The sequence below is a fragment of the Pogoniulus pusillus genome, chromosome Z (assembly GCF_015220805.1).
Source record: "Pogoniulus pusillus isolate bPogPus1 chromosome Z, bPogPus1.pri, whole genome shotgun sequence".
Taxonomy (NCBI): Eukaryota; Metazoa; Chordata; class Aves; order Piciformes; family Lybiidae; genus Pogoniulus; species Pogoniulus pusillus.
The window spans coordinates 110,217,775-110,237,786 of record NC_087309.1 but is presented as its reverse complement, the minus strand read 5'-3'; the positions used below and the strand labels follow the sequence as shown (position 1 = coordinate 110,237,786).

At 47.9% G+C, this 20,012-nt stretch overlaps 1 protein-coding gene across 1 annotated transcript in view; it reads right to left on the bottom strand.

The window, feature by feature from the left end:
- Positions 1-20,012, bottom strand: part of PDE6B (phosphodiesterase 6B) — a 52,312-nt gene that overhangs the window by 3,938 nt on the left and 28,362 nt on the right. The window contains exons 13-19 of the mRNA XM_064176790.1: positions 17,773-17,880; positions 14,807-14,916; positions 12,034-12,121; positions 7,548-7,648; positions 2,469-2,576; positions 1,593-1,656; positions 109-183 (exon numbers count right to left, since the gene is read on the bottom strand). Of these exons, the coding sequence (XP_064032860.1) occupies positions 109-183; positions 1,593-1,656; positions 2,469-2,576; positions 7,548-7,648; positions 12,034-12,121; positions 14,807-14,916; positions 17,773-17,880 (654 nt within the window). The remainder of the gene's footprint in view (positions 1-108; positions 184-1,592; positions 1,657-2,468; positions 2,577-7,547; positions 7,649-12,033; positions 12,122-14,806; positions 14,917-17,772; positions 17,881-20,012) is intronic.

Genomic DNA, 20,012 nt, shown 5'->3' with positions numbered 1-20,012 from the left:
TGAGTGAGCACCCACTTTTCTACTGGATTTTGTCAGGCACAGTGGCTTCAGGAGAACTCAGAGAGCACAGAAAGCAGCACTGCTTGCAGTAGAACTTATGAAACTTACAATAGGCTGTTGCTGAAGGACACTTATTTCTAAGTCTCCTTGTTCCCAGAACTCAGCTGCTACCAGCAGAGCTACCTGTATTCCCAAGGAAGGAAAAAGAAAAGTTAGCACTGACTTTGGCTTTATAATTTGCTGTGCTGCAGTCTCCACCAAGAAGCAAATCCCACTTCTGGCCCCTCTATCTCTTTTCTGCTGGAAAGGGCAGCAGTAGTTGTGGGATTGCTTCCTTTCAGGGATAGCTCAACAACTTTATTGCACTGGAACCCATTAGTCTACTTCTCATCTACTAAGAAACACCTCCAATGTGTCCCCCTCAAGGATTTCCCTCTTGGTCACAGTTGTGTCTTCCTATTATGATTTTCTCAGTTGCCTTTTCATGCTGAATTGGAAGGTGGTTTGGTTTCTTTCTTTCTTTCTTTCTTTCTTTCTTTCTTTCTTTCTTTCTTTCTTTCTTTCTTTCTTTCTTTCTTTCTTTCTTTCTTTCTTTCTTTCTTTCTTTCTTTCTTTCTTTCTTTCTTTCTTTCTTTCTTTCTTTCTTTCTTTCTTTCTTTCTTTCTTTCTTTCTTTCTTTCTTTCTTTCTTTCTTTCTTTCTTTCTTTCTTTCTTTCTTTCTTTCTTTCTCCTTTCTTTCTTCTTTCTTCTTTCTTTCTCTCTTTCTCTCTTTCTCTCTTTCTCTCTTTCTCTCTCTCTCTCTTTCTCTCTCTCTCTCTTTCTCTCTCTCTCTCTTTCTCCCTTTCTCTCTTTCTCTCTCTCTTTCTCTCTCTCTTTCTCTCTCTCTTTCTCTCTTTCTCTCTCTCTCTCTTTCTCTCTCTCTCTCTTTCTCTCTCTCTCTCTTTCTCCCTTTCTCTCTTTCTCTCTCTCTTTCTCTCTCTCTATCTCTCTCTCTTTCTCTCTATCTTTCTCTCTCTCTGTCTCTCTCTCTTTCTCTCTTTCTCTCTTTCTCTCTTTCTCTCTTTCTTTCTCTCTTTCTCTCTTTCTCTCTTTCTCTCTTTCTCTCTTTCTCTCTTTCTTTCTCTCTTTCTTTCTCTCTTTCTTTCTCTCTCTCTTTCTCTCTTTCTTTCTCTCTTTCTTTCTTTCTCTCTTTCTCTCTTTCTCTCTTTCTCTCTTTCTCTCTTTCTCTCTTTCTCTCTTTCTTTCTCTCTTTCTTTCTCTCTTTCTTTCTCTCTTTCTTTCTCTCTCTCTTTCTCTCTTTCTTTCTCTCTTTCTTTCTTTCTCTCTTTCTCTCTTTCTCTCTTTCTTTCTCTCTTTCTCTCTTTCTCTCTTGTGTTCTGTTTTTTTTTTTTTAACTGGTAAATACAAATCTTCTACACAACCCACAAGTAGAGATTGGTTTATCCATCAAAACCATAGTTACTCTGAAGTCTTTTTTTTTTTTTTTTTTGTTGGTAATTGTGACTTTGAGTCTTCTTCTGGGCATGACTCATGAAATTGCATTACTTTGAAGCATAAGCTAGAGAAAGCTAACATCAGATCAAGCACCTGACCTTACTCTGGACTTCCCAAGGCTTTGTGATTGCTGACAAATCACAGGCAGTCATCATCATGGCCCTAAAAACAGGAAAGAAGTCAGTTTCTTCTCTAGAGCTTGTGTCCCAACTCTTGCAGGCTCAGGATGCTCATGGCCCAAAATTGTGTCTGGATCCCTGCTGGAGGGATAGATAAAGAAAGGTAGGTTGCTGTAACAACCATGACTCTTAGCTGTGCCACTTATCAAAGACTGCTCTTTGAATTAAAATAGATTTGTGGTAGGAAACTGCTTGTTTCTGGCACTAGGAGTTATGTTGCTTTAGTCGTTGCTGAGCTGACCTTGACTTTGGAGTAATGCCTGTGTGCTGTAGTGCAGACTGTGGCAAGCTGGTGGATGCACCTCATCATCAGTGCAAAGCATCCTGAAAAGCATCTCTCTGGTCATGACAACAGTATTGTGCAGCTCAGATTGGTTGCCACTGGGAAGCATAACTAACAAACTGGGTTCCCATAGATCTGCCATTGAAGTGTGCCCCTGCCCATGGCCTACAAGGTGGTCTGGTAGGAGTGTAAGACCAGAAGGGATCCTGCATCTCCTTAAGAGCATATGACCAGGAGGATATTCTAAAACCAGTCACTTATCTGCATGAAGAGCCATTTTAAGGTGGGGGCTTGGTTTTGGTTTGGGTTTTTTGCTCATTTGTTTGGGCTTGTTATTTTGGTTTTTGGGTGTTTTTTAGTGTCTTTTGGTTTTGGCTTTTCTTTTTTTCATCCCTGCCTCTCCAGAAGATCAGATCTGAGTGGACATTTTGCACCAAGTGCATCACAAGACACGTTCTGGAGCTCTCCCCAGGTGGCAGCATCACTGACCTTTCCAAGAGCCTTTTACTCACATGACAACCTCTTTCTTTGTTGTCTCCAGAGACAGGTATTCAGTCCAGGCAGTCATGCTATCATATGTCTTGGACTCATCAACAATCTTTTGAAACATTGTTCTCTTTCTTTGAGAAAAACAAAACGAAACAAAAACTCTCAAGCAAAGAAACAAACTTGGTAAAAGCAGATGTCTGACCCTTACACTGATAACCCTTTCAGAATGGTTTGTAGTAGTTGCTGTCCTGGCATCCAGGTCCAAGCCTCCTGCCAAGGCAGCATTACCCAGGGTAGTTCACACAGGAATGAATCCAGGCAGGTTGGGAAAGTCTCCAGAGAAAGAGACTCCCCAACTTCTCTGGGCACCCTCACTGTGAAGAAGTTTCTCCTCATGGTGAGCTGAAACCTTCTCTGTTCCACTTTGTAGCTGCTGCTGCTTGGCTTATTGCTGCTGACCACCAAAAAGAGATTGGCCCCAGGCACTTGACCCCCACCCCTCAGATATTTGTACACATTGATCAGATCTCCTTTCAGCCTTCTCTTCTCCAGACTAAACAGCCCCAGGGGTCTCAGTCTCTCTTCTTAGGGGAGGTGTTCAAGTCCCCCCAGTCACCCTTGTGGCTCTTTGCTGGACTCTCTCCAGCAGGTCCCTGTCTCTCCTGAACTGGGGATCCCAAAACACAGTATTCCAGGTGTTATCTCACTAGGGCAGAGTAGGGGAGGAGAAGAACCTCCCTAGCCCTACTGGCCACAGTTTTCCTGCTGCCCCCCAGGCTGCCATTGGCTCTGTTGTCCACAAGAGCACATTGCTGGCCCCTGCAGAACTTGCTGCTCACCACCACTTCAAAGTCTTTCTCCACAGAGCTGTTTTCTGTCATGTCAGTCCCAGCCTCTACTGATATCTGTTGTTATTCCTCCCCAGATGCAGGACCCTGCATTTGTCCTTATATGAGCATGTCTTAAGTAGGCAAAATATCTTTAGAAATAAGAGTAGTGCTGAAACGTGAGTTAGAACTTGAAAGCATGGGCTGCTGCAAGAGAGAAATGCTTCCACCCTTGCTGGCTGCACAAGAAAGTAAGCTGTGGGAACCCAGCAATGGCTGGGGTGTTTATTAAGCTAGACTTAGTCCGACCTTGTTAGCCTTATTTATGTACCTTAAATGCAAGTAGCAGACTCTTGGTAAGGGTTTATACACAACATACCCATGTTTTGTGTGGCCTGAAATCTGGGGAAAAAACATCTATTTCAGTGCTAGCAGAGAAGATAATTAGGGCCAAAGGCACAAAGTGGCTTGGGTATGGGTTTTGTACCTCTGTTTTTGTCTGGCTCTAATCTCAACCAAGACTTTACTTGCAGATCATGGACCAAGAAGGGCAAAGACCAACTTGTTCATACCTGGTAAGGAAGTGATGATATTTGCTCCTATATAACAACTGCATTCAGTTTTGGGCTGCCCAGTTTAAGAGGGACAGGGATCTGCTGGAGAGAGTCCAGTGGAAGGCTACAAGGGTGATTAGGGTACTGGGACACTGCCTGAAGAGGGGAGGCTGAGGGACCTGAGGCTGCTTAGTCTGGAGAAGAGAAGACTGAGAGGGGATTTAATCAATGTTTATCAATATCTGAGGGCTGGGGGTCAGGAGAGGGGGGACAGGCTCTGCTCACCTGCTCCTTGGGATAGGACAAGCAGCAATGGATGTGAGTTGCAGCACAGGAGGTTCCAGCTCAACACAAGGGGGAACTTCATGACTGTAAGGGTCACAAAGCACTGGCACAGGCTGCCCACTGGGGTTGTGGAGTCTGCTTCTGTGGAGCCTTTCAAGGCCTGTCTGGATGTGTTGCTGTGTGCCCTGAGCTAGATGGTATGGTTCTGCTGTGGCAGGGGGGTTGGACTCAAAGATATCTTTGGTTCCCTTCCAACCCCTGACATCCTGTGATCCCATGAACCCTACCTTCAGAATTAGAGGACTGAGTATTGCACCCTCCCTCACATTCCTCTTTTGTGGACTTTTATATTTTGCATAATCATTCTGTCAAAAACCACAGAAGTAGTTTCTGATCTTGGCACTGCATTTTGAAAACACATTTTCAAAGCTCCTTGCTGATTAGGAAGTCCTGTGTTGTTGCCTTATGTCCCAGCAAGCCAGCTGCATGCTCCCTCAAGATGTTTGGTATGTTTTGGCTTTTGGATTTGAAACAAGACTATGAATTGGACCTTCACCTGCAATGGACCACTTGGATTGTGCTGCTGTAGCAGAAAAGTTAATGTAGACCCAACCAAGTCATTTACCAAGTGACAAAGTGTTAGGTCAAAACACAACAAAACAAAACCACTCTTTCTGTTGGGGGATATACAGCACAGCCTCATTGGAAATACAGGGTTAAAATCATAGAATCAGAATGGTTTAGGTTGGAAGGAACCCCAGGGATCATCCAGTTCCAACCCCCTGCCATAGGCAGGGACACCTCCCACTAGAGCACGTTGCTCAAGACCTCATCCAACCTGGCCTTGAACACCTCCAGGGAGGGAGCAGCCACAACCTCCCTGGATAACCTGTGCCAGTGTCTCACCACCCTCACTGGAAAGCACTTATTCCTAACGTCTAGTCTCAACCTCCCTTCTGCCCATTTAAACTCTTTACTCTTTGTCCCACCATTACAAGACCTTGTCAATCATCCCTCCTGTAGGCTGCCTTCAGATCCTGGAAGGGCCCTACAAGGTCCCCTCAAAGCCTTCCTTTCTCCAAGCTGAAAATGGTCACACCTGTGCCTTGAGAAGTAGAATATAAAAATCCTTCTAAAGTACTTGATCTCTCTCTACCAGCCTTGATGCCAGTGTGCCCAGGGACAGTGTTTGCTAAGAGGATTGCTGCATGGGGAGGGTCTCAGAGCAAAGCACTCCCTTTGCCAGATGCTTTCTGCCCTGCACACATGTTGTGGAAGGTCAAATTAGTCCTAAACATGTCCTGGATTGTCCAGACAGGTTTTCCCTGTTCCTGGCCTGCATCAGGAACAGTGTGGCCAGTAGGACAAGGGAGGTTATTCTGCCCCTGTACTCAGCACTGCTCAGGCCACACCTTGAGTACTGTGTCCAGTTCTGGGCCCCTCAATTCAAGAGAGATGTTGAGGTGCTGGAACATGTCCAGAGAAGGGCAACGAAGCTGATGAGGGGCCTGGAACACAAATCCTATGAGGAGAGGTTGAGGGAGCTGGGCCTGTTTAGCCTGGAGAGGAGGAGGCTCAGGGGTGATCTTATTACTGTCTACAACTACCTGAAGGGGCATTGTAGCCAGGTGGGGGGTGGCCTCTTCTCCCAGGCAACCAGCAATAGAACAAGGGGACACAGTCTCAAGTTGTGCCAGGGTAGGTATAGGCTGGATATTAGGAAGAAGTTCTTCACAGAGAGAGTGATTGGCATTGGAATGGGCTGCCCAGGGAGGTGGTGGAGGCACCATCCCTGGGGGTCTTCAAGAAAAGACTGGCTGAGGCACTTAGTGCCATGGTCTAGTTGATTGGTTAGGGCTGGGTGCTAGGTTGGACTGGATGATCTTGGAGGTCTCTTCCACCCTGGTTGATTCTATGATTCTATGATTCTATGATTCTATGATTCTTCTGGTGGTGGTGGAAGCAGGCGGCAGGCGTGGGAAAGGAAGACAAAGGCCTGGTCCCTCCTTCTCTCCTTCCAAACTTGTTTACAGGATACTCACAGGTGTTTATACACTTCTTTGTGTTCTCCTCTAAAAAGGTAAAAAAGTAAGCCCTGACTTTACCTAATACGGTCAAGTTTGGAAAACTGCCATTCTGATTTGCTAATCTGTGGCAAAAGGTCCATTAGTCTTTGGCTGCATCGATAAAAAGAGATGAGCAGACAAACACAAAGTGCTACTGCCTTTTTGTGCTCTGCCTTATTGTGCTCTCTCAATGTGCTTCTGCCATTGCCTTTGCCTTATCTTTCTGCCTCAGTATCTCTGCCACTGTATCCTGCTATGCTCTGCAACGCTCTGCCTGCTACATAATAACAAGCCCTGATACTTTGGGTTTGTCTTCCTGGAAACTTTCCATGCCTCAAGTTTACCAGGGAATAGGCATTAAGTGCCTTCATGCAATAGGCTTACTTATCCAGGGTGACATCATGCCTATGTGCATATCCACAGGACATTCTGCTTGCACCTCTGCAAGCCTCCATACCAAGTCTGGAGTCAAAGAGGAACCAGGATCAGGTCAGAGATCATCTACCTCTCTCCTAGCACCCTGTTAGAGTCTGGGAAAATCTAGATGCCTCAAAAGCTGACAAGACACTGACAGAACTCCCTGCAAGTATTTGGGTACAGTCTGGAAACTGTAGCTAGCCCTGGGAATCCAGAGATAACTAAGTAGATACTCAATAGCTCCTTTTAAAGTAATTCTCTGAGTGAATCCAAGTGCCTTTTGCCTTAATCGAAAAGGAGCTTCTCAAGTCCCTCTCATGAACAAGCAGCATAAGTGACTGCAAGAACCTCAATCCAGTTCTAACAGTTTAATGCTTGTTGTGTTATTGCCAGTTGTTTCTCAAGTGTTCTAGATTGCCTCTCTGTCATGTTTTCATGACCATGTAAAGAGCCTGTTGTTAAAAATACTGGTAGGTGGCAAGAGGAGAGTCTGAGGGAGCTGGGGTTGTTTAGCCTGAAGAAGAGGAGGCTCAGGGGTGACCTCATTGCTGTGTACAACTACATGAGGGGACATTGTAACCAGGTGGGGTTGGTCTCTTCTGCCAGGCAACCAGCAATAGAACAAGGGGACACAGTCTCAAGTTGTGCTGGGGAATGTATAGGCTGGATGTTAGGAGGAAACTCTTGCCAGAGAGAGTGATTGGCATTGGAATGGGCTGCCCAGGGAGGTGGTGGAGGCACCGTCCCTGGAGGTGTTTAAGCAAAGCCTGGATGGGGCACTTAGTGCCATGGTCTAGTTGACTGGCTAGGGCTGGGTGCTAGGTTGGAGTGCATGATCTTGGAGGTCTCTTCCACCCTGGTTGATTCTATGATTTTATGATTCTATTTATTTTGAAGAACAGAATCTTGCACCCTGCTGCCATGGCAATGCACCTCTCACGGATCTGACTTACTTGAAGTAGAGTGCCAAGTCTGTTGCTATGATGGCAATTTCCATCAGGTGAACCATGTGCTCGTGCTGTCTGCGGTTGAGGTTCTGACATATATTCAGCGACTGCAAGGCAAAGGAAAAGAAGCTGTGACATCCAAGCAGTGTGTTGTTGCAACCTTCTGGCTGTCACCCTCTCTGAAACGTGCTCACTTTTGAGTTTGGTTTGGTTTTTTTTTCCCCTGATAGCTTCAGCTTGCTCCCTTAAGAAGCAAGCACCATGGATCCTGTTCGCCATGTGTTGGTGCTTTGTCTCCCCTTTTGTTCACTGAGCAGGGTCAGCGCCCTGAAGCAGGTTACACAATGTGTGCCCAAACCCTGGCTCCTGGCACCATGGCAACTTTGCCTGAAATGAAAAGTGAACTGGGGGAGTCTGTGTCTGGAGGGCTAATAGGCCTAAAATGTGTCCTGGTGTGCTCTACCCTTCTGCTGATGAGAGAAGCAAGGGCAGGAGGAAAATAAAGGCTTGGGCCATTATGTCCCCTCCCAGAATGAATAAGGGTAAGCAAGCTCTGGTCTCACCTAATATAGCCAGTTTGGCAAAGTGCCATTCTGATTGGTGGATCTCTGTGGCCAAGGAGCCATTGCATCTGGGCAAGTAATATGAAAGGAGCTAAGCTGCAATCAGCCTGCTCTGCTCTGACAACGAGCTCCACTCTGCCCCAGTGTGTTCTGCTCTGCCTTGTGCTTCAGGACATCAAAGCTTTGATGTAATACTTTGTGAGTAAATAGCCATGGAATCTGTCAGGGTTGGAAGGGACCACAAGGATCAGCCAGTTCCAACCCCTCTGCCATGCTCAGGGACACCCTACCCTAGATCAGGCTGCCCAGAGCCTCATCCAGCCTGGCCTTAAACACCTCCAGGCATGGGGCCTCAACCACCTCCCTGGGCAACCCATTCCAGCCTCTCACCACTCTCATGCTCAACAACTTTCTCCTCACGTCCAGCCTGAACCTGCCCACCTCCAGCTTTGCTCCATTCCCCCTAGTCCTGTCACTCCCTGATAGCCTGAAAAGTCCTTCCCCAGCTTTTTTGCAGGCCCCCTTCAGGTCCTGGAAGACCACAAGAAGGTCACCTCAGAGCCTCCTCTTCTCCAGACTGCACAGCCCCAACTCTTTCAGTCTGTCCTCACAGCAGAGGTGCTGCAGCCCTCTGAGCATCCCAGTGGCCCTTCTCTGGACACACTCCAGCATCTCCACATCATTCTTGCAATAGGGGCTCCAGAACTGGATGCAGTACTCCAGGTGGGGTCTCAGCAGAGCAGAGTAGAGAGGGAGAATCACCTCCCTGGCCCTGCTGGCCACACTTCTCCTGATGCAGCCCAGGCTCTGGTTGGCTCTCTGGGCTGGAAGTGCACACTGTTGGCTCATGCTGAGCTTCTTGTCCAGCAGCACCCCCAAGTCCCTCTCCTCAGGGCTGCTCTGCAGGCAGTCACTGCCCAGCCTGGATTTGTGCTTGGGATTGCCTCGACCCAGATGCAGGACACTGCACTTGGTCTTGTTGAACCTCATGAGGTTGGCTTGTGCCCACCTCTGCAGCCTGCCCAGCTCCCTGTGGATGGATCCCTGCCCTCCAGCCTGTCTGCTGCACCACACAGCTTGGTGTCATCAGCAAAGCTGCTGAGGCTGCACTCAGTGCCTCTGTCCATGGCACCCACAAGGATGTTGAACAAGACTGGTCCCAGGACTGATCCCTGAGGGACTCCACTTGTCACTGGCCTCCACTTGGACATGGACCCATTGACAGTCACTCTTTGGGTGCAGCCATCAAGCCAGTTCTTTATCCATCTCATGGCCCACCCATCAAACCCATGTGACACCAGCTTGGAGGCCAGGATGTGGTGTAGGAGAGTGTCAAAGGCCTTGCTCAGGTCCAGATAAATGACATCAGTTGCTTGTCCCTCATCTATTAATGTTGTGACCTGCTCATAGAAGGCCACCAGGTTTGTCAGGCAGGAGTTGCCCTTGGTGAAGCCATGATAATTGTACCAAATCACCTCTTCACCTTTCTCCTGTCTCAGTAGTGCCTCCAGGAGGATCTGCTCAATGAGCACAGAAGTGAGACTGAGTGGCCTGGAGTTCCCTGGTTCCTCCTTCCTGCCCTTTTTGAAAATGGGGGTTATGTTTCCCCTTTTCCAGTCAGTGAGGACTGCACCAGACTGCCAGGACTTTTGGAACAGAATAGAGAGAGGTTTAGCAACCTCATCTGCCAGCTCCCTCAGCACCTGTGGGTGTATCCCATGGCGTCCCAAGGACTAGAACACTTTCAGGATCTTCAGGTGATCATGAACCTGATCTTCACTTATGATGGCAGATCTTCCTTCCAGCCCCTGCCATTATCTTCCATGGCTCCAGGAGTGTGTCTGGAGGCCTTTGCAGCCTCTCTGTAACTGAATTCTGCTGTGCCTTCTACCCAAGCAGAGAAAGGAGCCTGTAGAGTCTGCAGGGGGGCAAGCAGCATAATTAACTCTACAAACCTCTTTCAGTTTTAAGTTTAATGTCTGTTGTATTGTTGCTAGTTATTTAAGTGTTCTAGATTCACTATTTGTTTCTGTACATGTAACACTTTCCATAATCATTCAAAGAACCTATTATTATGAAAATTATGGTCTGTGGTGAGATTGCTAAGTATCAAAATTAATAAACTACATTAATTTTGGAACAAATCCTGCCCACACCATTTCAGTGTTATCAGCCTTGGCCTTGTCAGAGGAGCTACAGAAGGAGAGTCCTGTATTTAAGATATTCTTATGGAGTTAACAGCAATGGCATCTGAAGAAACCAAAAAATATGCATTTAGGAAGCTTATGGATGTGGGTCCTGGGTGAGCATAGAACACCTGGGGAGTGAGGCAGCTGCAGTTCCTCGGGTAACCAAACCAGAGAAAGGTCTTGTGTTAAGCTGATGAGATGCACCCAAGGGTGCTGAGAGAACTGGCTGATGTTACTGCTCTGCCACTCTCCATCATCTTTGCCAAGTCATGGCAGACAGGAGAGGTGCCTGAGGACTGGAGGAGAGCCAATGGCACTCCAGGCTTCAAAAAGGGCAAGAAAGAGGTTCCAGAAAACTATAGATCAGTCAACCTCACCTCCATCCCTGGAAAAATGATGGAGAGGCTCCTGCTGGAGGGCATCTCAAGGCACTTGGAAGAGAAGAAGGTTATCAGGAGTAGTCAGCATGGATTTACCAAGGGGAAGTCATTCTTGGCTAACCTGAGAGCATTCTATGATGCCATAACTGAGTAGGTAGATTCAGGGAGAGCAGTGGATGTAGTCTACCTTGACCTTAGCAAGGCTTTGACGCTGTCTCCCATGATGGTGGGATGGAAGAGCAGACAGTGAGGTGGGTTAGGAACTGGTTGCAAGACAGAGTTCAGAGGGTGGTGATCAATGGTGCCAGGTGCAGCTGGAGAGCTGGGACCAGTGGTGTCCCCCAGGGATCAGTGCTGGGGCCAGTCCTGTTCAACATTTTCATCAATGCCATTGATAAGGGCACAGACAGCCAGAGTCTGCTCTGCAAGTTTGCTGATGATGCCAAGCTGGGAGGCTTGGCTGAGACAGCTGAGGGCTGTGCAGCCACCAGAGAGACCTGGGCAGACTGAGAGCTGGGCACAGAGGAACCAGATGAAGTTCAACAAGGACAAGTGCAGAGTCCTGCACCTGGGGAGGAACAACAAACTGCACCAGTACAGGCTGGGAGGTGACAGCTGGAGAGCAGCCCTGTGGAGAGGGACCTGGGGCTGCTGGTGGGTAACAGTTAACCATGGCACAGCAATGTGCCCTTGTGGCCAAGAAGGCCAATGGGATCCTGGGGTGTGTTAGGAAGAGTGTGTCCAGCAGATCAAGGGAGGTTCTCCTCCCCCTCTGCTCTGCCCTAGTGAGACCTCATCTTGAATACTGTGTTCAGTTTTGGGCTCCCCAATTTAAGAGGGACAAGGAGTGGGTTCAGTGGAGGGCTGCGAGAATGATGAGGGGACTGGAGGGCATGGCTGATGAGGAGAGGCTGAGAGACCTGGGGCTGTTTAGTCTGGAGAAAAGAAGACTTAGAGGGGATTTGATAAATGTTTCTGAGTATCTGAAGGCTGCCAGGGGGGGCAGGGGACAGGCTCTGCTCACTTGCTCCCTGGGATAGGACAAGGAGCAAGGGGTGTAAATTGCAGCAAAAGAGGTTCTGCCTCAACACAAGGGGGAACTTCTTTCCTGTAAGGGTCACACAGCACTGGAACAGGCTGCCCAGAGAGGTCATGGAGTCTGCTTCTGTGGAGCCTTTCAAGGCCTGTCTGGATGTGTTCCTCTGTGATCTGTGTTAGATAGGATTGTCCTGCTCTGGCAGGGGGATTGGACTCGATGATCTCCTTGGGTCCCTTCCAACCCCTAACATCCTGTGATCCTATGACAACTCTTCTGCTGCAGAAGAAGTTCCCTGTCCTTACATTACAGTTTGCTACCAACCTCTTCAGAGAGCAAAAACTTTCCAAATTCCAAGTGATGTCTCTCTAAAATTGAGGATCCATGAAGTTTAGCTAAAGGATTTTGAGATCTGGTTGCATAAAGAAAAAATTAAAGAAGTTAGCATAGCACTTAAAAAAAAACAAAAATAGTTGTCCCATTTTGTATTAATTTTTTTTTTTGTCATACACATTAAACTCAACTCATTTTAAAAGGCTTGAGCATAACATTTTGTGATGATTTGGGTGCCACCCCACCCCCAAACCCCTCCCCCACTTAAGAAAATCACCCAAACTAGATTCAGCCAAGCTGGAAATTAGAATGAAGCTTTATATTTACAACTTAACATGATATACAAGCAGGTATTTACAATATATGCAGCTATAGACAGTAACATACATGTTAAAATGGTAATACAGAAACACAACAGCCCTCCCAGGAAGCAGAGTCCCCAGGAGGGGCTCCCAGCCACACTTCCACCTCCTTTCCACCCCTCTACATTATCCCAGACTTTGCCTTAAGTTCAAGGTGAGTTTGGAGGATCAGTTAGGGGGGTTAGAAAGCAGAAGGATTAGTTAGACAGTCAGCAGGTTAGGGAGAGAAGTGCAGGCAGCTAGAGGCACACAGCAACTGTGTTATCTATGTCTTGGTTTTATACATCTCAGCAAGCCCATGAGTGAAGTAGACATCACCATCATTTTCTTTTCACAGCCTGTAATCTAATTCTTGTCACTAAAATATCCCAGCTAGGCTCAAATTAGCACACATTTTAATAGCTCATGACTGTAGTCTAGTAAGATTAAAGACTGGATGAGGCACTTAGTGCCATGGTCTAGTTGACTGGCTAGGGCTGAGGGATAGGTTGGACTGGATGATCTTGGAGGTCTCTTCCAACCTGGTTGATTCTATGATTCTATGATTTTGGTGACACTGCTTATAACTATTTGTAAAATGCACAAAACAGTATTCCAGCTACAAATGTCACCGCACATATCATTTATGACTGGAGTGTCACCACTCAGCATAGTAGGCTTGTAAAATTCATGGATACCTACATGTTGATACCTAGTAATAGGAACACTTAAAAAACCCCCAAACAAACCAGCAGTCCTTGGACACCTCCCTAGCTGAATAGCAAGACTCCCTTGTATCCATAACTCTAACCAGCCCCAGGGCTCTCAGTCTCTCTTCATAGGGGAGATGCTCAAGTCCCCCAGTCACCCTTGTGGCTCTCTACTGGACTCTCTCCAGCAGGTCCCTGTCTCTCCTGGACTGGGGAGCCCAAAATCCTGTGGGAGAGTGATAAATCATGTTTCAGGGGCAGCATGAAGGGATTTCACCTATTTGTTCCTTATGTGAAAATCACTGTTCTCCCCATACCAAAATAAAACACAGCAGAGAAAAGTCAGTGCAGGGAAGACAGAGGCCCCAGCATCCCCCCCTTTATGGGGCCTTATTGACACCATCATCATCTGCCAATAGAGAGCACAGGGATGGTCCTGCTGACCCAAGATCTTCCTGCTCAGCTGAGAGAGCTGCCAGCCATGAAACCTTCTCTTTGAGCTACAAGAGTTCTCATCATATTATGAAGGCTGCTGCATAAAAGATAATCTCTCCCTAATTCATCCTCTTTCCATACCTCCCCTATGGCCTTCCCTGCCACGTTGGATAGATCAAGCATTTAGCCTCTGCATCTCTCTCAAAAGAAAGCTGCCTTGTGGCAATGCCTGAAAGCACCAGAGCACTCACATATTTCTGAAGCTGCAGGTAAAAAAAGTGAGAGTGTAGCCAGCAAGCACTGAGGAGGACCAATCTGGCACTACCTTAGGTGACCACCAAAAGATTGCCTGCTCAATTAAACCATTCGACTGCTTTTCCTTAGCTATTAACTACCTACTGAGAGCAGCATCCTCACATTCAAGAGTGCTTTGTTTCTGCAGATGATGAGGGCAGTGCCACACATAGCTCTTCCTCCATAGATACCTTCCAGCACAAAGTAAGCTTCTAATTCATGGGATGTTCCTGATGGCATCCTGATGGCTCCTGCTGAGGAGACTCAGGCTGCTCAGGCTGATAAATGCCTCTGGTGTGCTTGTTCTACCCTGTAACCATAATGTAGAACCTTGCTTTAACCCAAGGAAGGTTTGCTAGGAGATTAAGGAAGTCCCTGAGTGCACCACAAAATTTTGGTTTCTGTACTGGCCCAGGTGCTATGGCAAGCTGAAAAAGAAGTTACTTGCAAAAGAAGGTTATAGAATCATAGACTCATAGGACCAACCAGTTTGGCAGAGACCTCCAAGATCATCCACTCCAACCCAGCACCCAGCCCTGGCCAATCAACTAGACCATGGCACTAAGCACCTCTTCCAGCCTTTTCTTCAACACCTCCAGGGACGGTGCCTCCACCACCTCCCTGGGCAGCCCATTCCAATGCTAATCACTCTCTCTGTCAACAGCTTCCTCCTAATATCCAGCCTAGACCTCTCCCAGCACAACTTGAGACTGTGTCCCCTTGTTCTGTTGCTGGTTGCCTGGGAGGACAGACCAACCCCCACCTGGCTACAGCCTCCCTTCAGGTAGTTGTAGACAGCAGTGAGGTCACCCCTGAGCCTCCTCTTCTTCAGGCTAAACAACCCCAGCTCCCTCAGCCTCTCCTCATGGGTTGTTACCCTTTTGCATGAACCAGATAGGTCATGGAGATTGCTGTGATCACTGCCTGATCTCCCTCCATGTAAGGGCAACAGCAAATGTTTTGAAGTAGTAGGAAAGAGCTTACTTCATTTGATAAAGGTTGTTGGTTCCCCTGTGGTCAATATCATGGCACAGAGCAGCAGTCACCATTGCAAGGGCTTCCAGGTCTGTGTAGTAACGCTTCAGTTTGCCTGTCTGGAAGGTGAACATTTGAAGTCATCTGTTAATATCCCTTAGAGAAAAAGGGTACTGAGCTGTGGTTGCTCCCTGCTGGGAATCTCTTCATGGAAACAGCCCAGGAGAACCAAAAATACTTGTGAAGCTAAACACAATACATGGTACACTTAGGTTAAAAGAAGGAATCAGCTGTAAATGAAATGTTTCAGTCTCAGGTGGGCAAGTTCATTGTGTATAGGTGCTCAGTGCCTACCGATGGGCACTGAGTACTGTGTTCAGTTTTGGGCTTCCCAGTGTAAGAGGGACAGGGATCTGCTCAAGAGGGCTCAGCAGAGGGCTAGAGGAAGATTAGGGGACTGGAGCACTGCCTGATGAGGAGAGGCTGAGAGACCTGAGGCTGCTTAGTCTGGAGAAGAGAAGACTGAGAGAAGATCAAATAAATGTTTATCAATATCTGAGGGCTGGGGGCTGGGAAGTGGGGGACAGGCTCTGCTCACTTGCTCCCTGGGATAGGACAAGGAGCAATGGATGTGAGTTGCAGCACAGGAGGTTCCAGCTCAACAGAAGGGGAAACTTTTTGACTGTAAGGGTCACAGAGCATTGGAACAGGGTCCCCAGAGAGGTTGTGAAGTCTCATTTCTGGAGCCTTTCAAGGCCTGTCTGGATGTGTTCCTGCGTGCCCTGAGCAAAATTGTATGGTCCTGCTGTGGCAGGGGGGGTGGACACAATGACCTCTTTGGGTCCCTTCCAACCCCTAAGATCTTGTGGTCCTGTGATCCTGTGATGTTGTCTACTGCCACTCAGTTCCTTACATGCACTTGTCCAGTCAATGGATACAAAGCATTTTGTGGGGGGTTCTCTGCATCTTTCTGAGCAATGGGATCTTCAAGATGAGCTACCCAAAGGATTGTCCATAGATGGCAAGAATAATCCTGATCCAGCTGTGTGTGTCATACCACCTGCACTGGGTCCTGGTGCTGGTGCAGCCTTGGTGTGGTGCTGCAGTTTGATGGCTGTTTTTCTTGTTGGGGCACCTGTTGCCCTCAGGGCCTGTGAGAAATGGCAGCAGGCAGCAGGGGTAGGGAGCAGATTTTGCTCCTCTGCAGTGCTCTGCTGAGAACTCCCCTGCAGAGCTGGGGCCAGCTCTGGAGAGCAGGTCTTATGAAGAGTGGCTGGGGGAACTGGGCTTGTTTAGTCTGGAGAAAAGGAGGCTGAGGAGAGCCTCTCTACAACTACCTGAAATGAGGTTGAGGGCAGGTTTCAAGCACCAAGAAGACAGGAGGAATCAGAAAAAGGGCTCAAATTGCACTAGGGGGGGGTTTAAATTGGATATCAGGTAAGAATTCTTCACAGAAAGGGCAGTCAAGCACTGGAGTAGGTTCCCCAGGGAAGCGGTTGAGTCACATCCAAAGATGTGTAAATGTGGTGCTGAGGGATGTAGTTTAGTAGTGGGCTTGGCAATGTTAGGTTGATGGTTAGACTTGATGGTTTCTTCCAACCAAAACTATTCTATCATCTATTTTATAAACAACACTTGCCACACTCACACCAGCAGCATGCCTGTGACTGTCTTGCCTGCAAAGGGAAAGTGTGAGGCTGCCACCATGGCAGCCAGCTAACTCCAGTCTGGCTTTTACTGTCAGAAGCTGCTGGAAGAAAGAAAGTCCTGTAGTCTCCCTCCCCATCCTGCCATGCAGAAGGATTTAAACTGAAAGACTGCTGATCTCTTCTGACAGGTGACTGGAGATAGAACAAGGGGGGATGGCCTCAAGCTGAGACTGGGGAGGTTTAGATTGGACATCAAGAAAAAGTTTTGCACAGAGAGAGTGGTCAGAGACTGGAATGAGCTGCCCAGGGAGGTGGTGGAGTCCCCCACACTGGATGTGTTTAAGGGTGGTGTGGATATGGTGCTTAGGGCTATGGTTTAAGGTGAATCTTGTAGAGTAGGGTTCTAGGTTGGACTTGTTGATCCTGAGGGGCTTTTGCATCCTGGATGTTTCTGTGGTTCTGTGTGATTTGGACACCATGCACTCTGTTGGTCCTAAAGGTCTTCTCCACCTGAAACAGTTCTGTGGTTCTATCTCCTCCTGTGAGAATGGAAGCACTCTGTTCTCTGGCCATTGTCAGCTACATCTTTAGGTACAACAGAAGGACTGTCACTTAAGGCAAAATGAGGTCTTTTGCAGGAGTAACAAATGCTTATCCTACACCAGGATTCGAAGGGAGCCCTGCATATCTCCAGGGTGCAACACAAGACCACCTGTAAATAAAACATAAGAGCCACGAAGATGCTCAGAGGGCTGCAGCAGCTCTGCTATGAGGACAGGCTATGAGAGTTGGGACTCTGCAGTCTGGAGAAGAGAAGGATTTGAGGAGACCTTGGAGTAGCCTTCCAGTATCTGAAGGAGGGCTAGGGAGGGACAATTTACAAAGTCTTGTAATGACAGGATGAGGAGTAATGTGTTTAAACCGTAAGAGGGTATATTTAAACTGGATGTTAGGAGGAAGTTCTTTCCAGTGAGAGTGGTGAGACACTGGCACAGGTTGCCCAGGGAGGTTGTGGCTGCTCCCTCCCTGGAGGTGTTCAAGGCCAGGTTGGATGAGGCACTGTGCAGCCTGTTATAAGGGGAGGTGTCCCTGCCTATGGCAGGAGGTTGGAACTGGATGAGCTTTGAGGTCCCTTCCAACCTAAACCATTCCATGATTCTATTTGTCCCTTCTGCATCTTGCAGTTTCCTAATACTGATCTGATTCCAAGAGATGTGGCTCCATCACATAGAGATGAGGGGTGTTTATTTCATCTAAACAATTATAGCATGGGGCATTGAACAGCAAACATTTTCCCCCCCTCTGCATTCTACTTCTCCAGCTTACCATCAGGAGTGTGAACATGGTCTGTGCGACGTTGAAGCCGTGACGCCAGTTGTGGTAGGTTACCTTCCGGTAGCCCTTGCTGACAGAGTACACAAACCGTACCAGAACCTGTGAGATGAGGAAGAGAATATTAGGCCACGTGGTGAAGCTGCTGCATGGTTGCTCTTGCAGGAAGGACCACACAGAGAAGTCATGGATGAGGCTCAAACCACCAGTGGTGGCCTCGGGGAGGAATGAGGAGCTGTAGAATCATAGAATCAACCAGGTTGGAAGAGACTTCCAAGATCATCCAGTCCAACCTATCACCCAGCCCCACCCAGTCAACTAGACCATGGCACTAAGTGCCTCATCCAGGCTTTTCTTGAACACCTCCAGGGACGGTGCCTCCACCACCTCCCTGGGCAGCCCATTCCAATGCCAATCACTCTCTCTGCCAACAACTTCCTCCTCACATCCAGCCTAGACCTCCCCTGGCACAGCTTGAGACTGTGTCCCCTTGTTCTGTTGCTGGCTGACTGGGAGAAGAGACCAACCTCACCTGGCTACAGCCTCCCTTCAGGTAGTTGTAGACAGCAATGAGGTCACCCCTGAGCCTCCTCTGCTCCAGGCTGCACACCCCCAGCTCCCTCAGCCTCTCCTCATAGGGTTTGTGTTCCAGGCCTCTCACCAGCTTTGTTGCCCTTCTCTGGACACCTTCCAGCACCTCTACGTCTCTCTTGAATTGAGGGACCCAGAACTGGACACAGGACTCAAGATGTGTCCCGAGCAGTGCTGAGTACAGGGGCAGAATAACCTCCCTTGTCCTACTGGCCACACTGTTCCTGATGCAGGCCAGGATGCCATTGGCTCTCTTGGCCACCTGGGCACACTGCTGGACATCTTCAGCTACTATCTACCAGTACCCCCAGGTCCCTTTCTTCCTGGCTGCTCTCCAGCCACTCAGTCCCCAGCCTGTAGTGCTGCTTGGGGTTGTTGTGGCCAAAGTGCAGAACCCTGCACTTGGCCTTGTTAAATCTCATCCCATTGGCCTCTGCCCACCCATCCAGCCTGTCCAGATCCCTCTGCAGTGCTCTCCTACCTTCCAACAGATCCACACCTGCTCCTAGCTTGGTGTCATCTTCAAACTTATTGATGCTGGACTCAATCCCCTCACCCAGATCAGCAATAAAGATATTGACCAGGACTGTAATCAGATCTTCCTGATGGTGTTGTGATACCAAAGGTTAGTGGGGAGCTAAAAGGAATACCAAAGTAGAACAAGTGCAGCTCTCTGAATTCTAATATTCCTTTCATGCTCTTTTTCTTTTTTCTTTTTTCTTTTTAAATTTATTTTTCTTTGTTGTTGTTTTTTTTTTTTCTTTGTTTGGTTGGTTGTTTTTTTCTCCCTGAAGAAAAACAGTATCAAAGCAATGCCTGTGAGGGAAACAAGAGACAGCAATGCCTAAAGGGAAAGAAATTTCATCCTACCACTCATGAATTCATTAAATTTCTCAGTTTCTCTGTGCTGTTGCTCCCTTCTGCATCTTGTGATTTACTAATACTGATCTGATTCCAAAAGATGTACTCCATTACATAGAGATGAGAGGAGTTAATTTCATCTTAGCAATTACAGTATAGGACATTAAAAATCAAACTGCTCCTTGCCCCTCCCCCCTCACATTCTCCTTCTCCACGTGTACTGTCTTTTCTAGCTGTAGACAATTAGAGAGAGCCTGTCCTGCTGGAAAGCAGCTCTGTGCAGAAAGACCTTGGAGCGCTGGTGGGCAGCAAGTTCTGCATAGGCTAGCAATGTGCCCTTGTGGCTAAGAGCAACAACGGAATCCTGGAGGGTGTCAGGAAAAGCGTGGCCAGCAGGGCTGGGGAGGTTCTTCTCCCTCTCTGCTCTGCTGAGACCATTTTTGGTCCAGTCCAGTTTTGGGCTCCCCAATTCAGAGAGACGGGGACCTGATGGAAAGAGTCCGGTGGAGAGCCACAAGGATGACTGGGGGGACCTGAGCATCTCCCCTATGGAGAGAGGCTGACAGCCCTGGGGCTGTTTAGTCTGGAGAAGAGAAGGCTGAGAGGAGATCTGATCAATGTGTACAGATCTCTGAGGGGTGAATGCCAAGTGCCTGGGGCCAATCTCTTTTTGGTGGCCAGCAGCAAAGTAAGCCAAGTAGCAGCAACTACAAAGTGGACCAGAGCAGGTTTCAGCTCACCATGAGGAGAAACTTCTTTACAGTGAGGGTGACAGAGCCCTG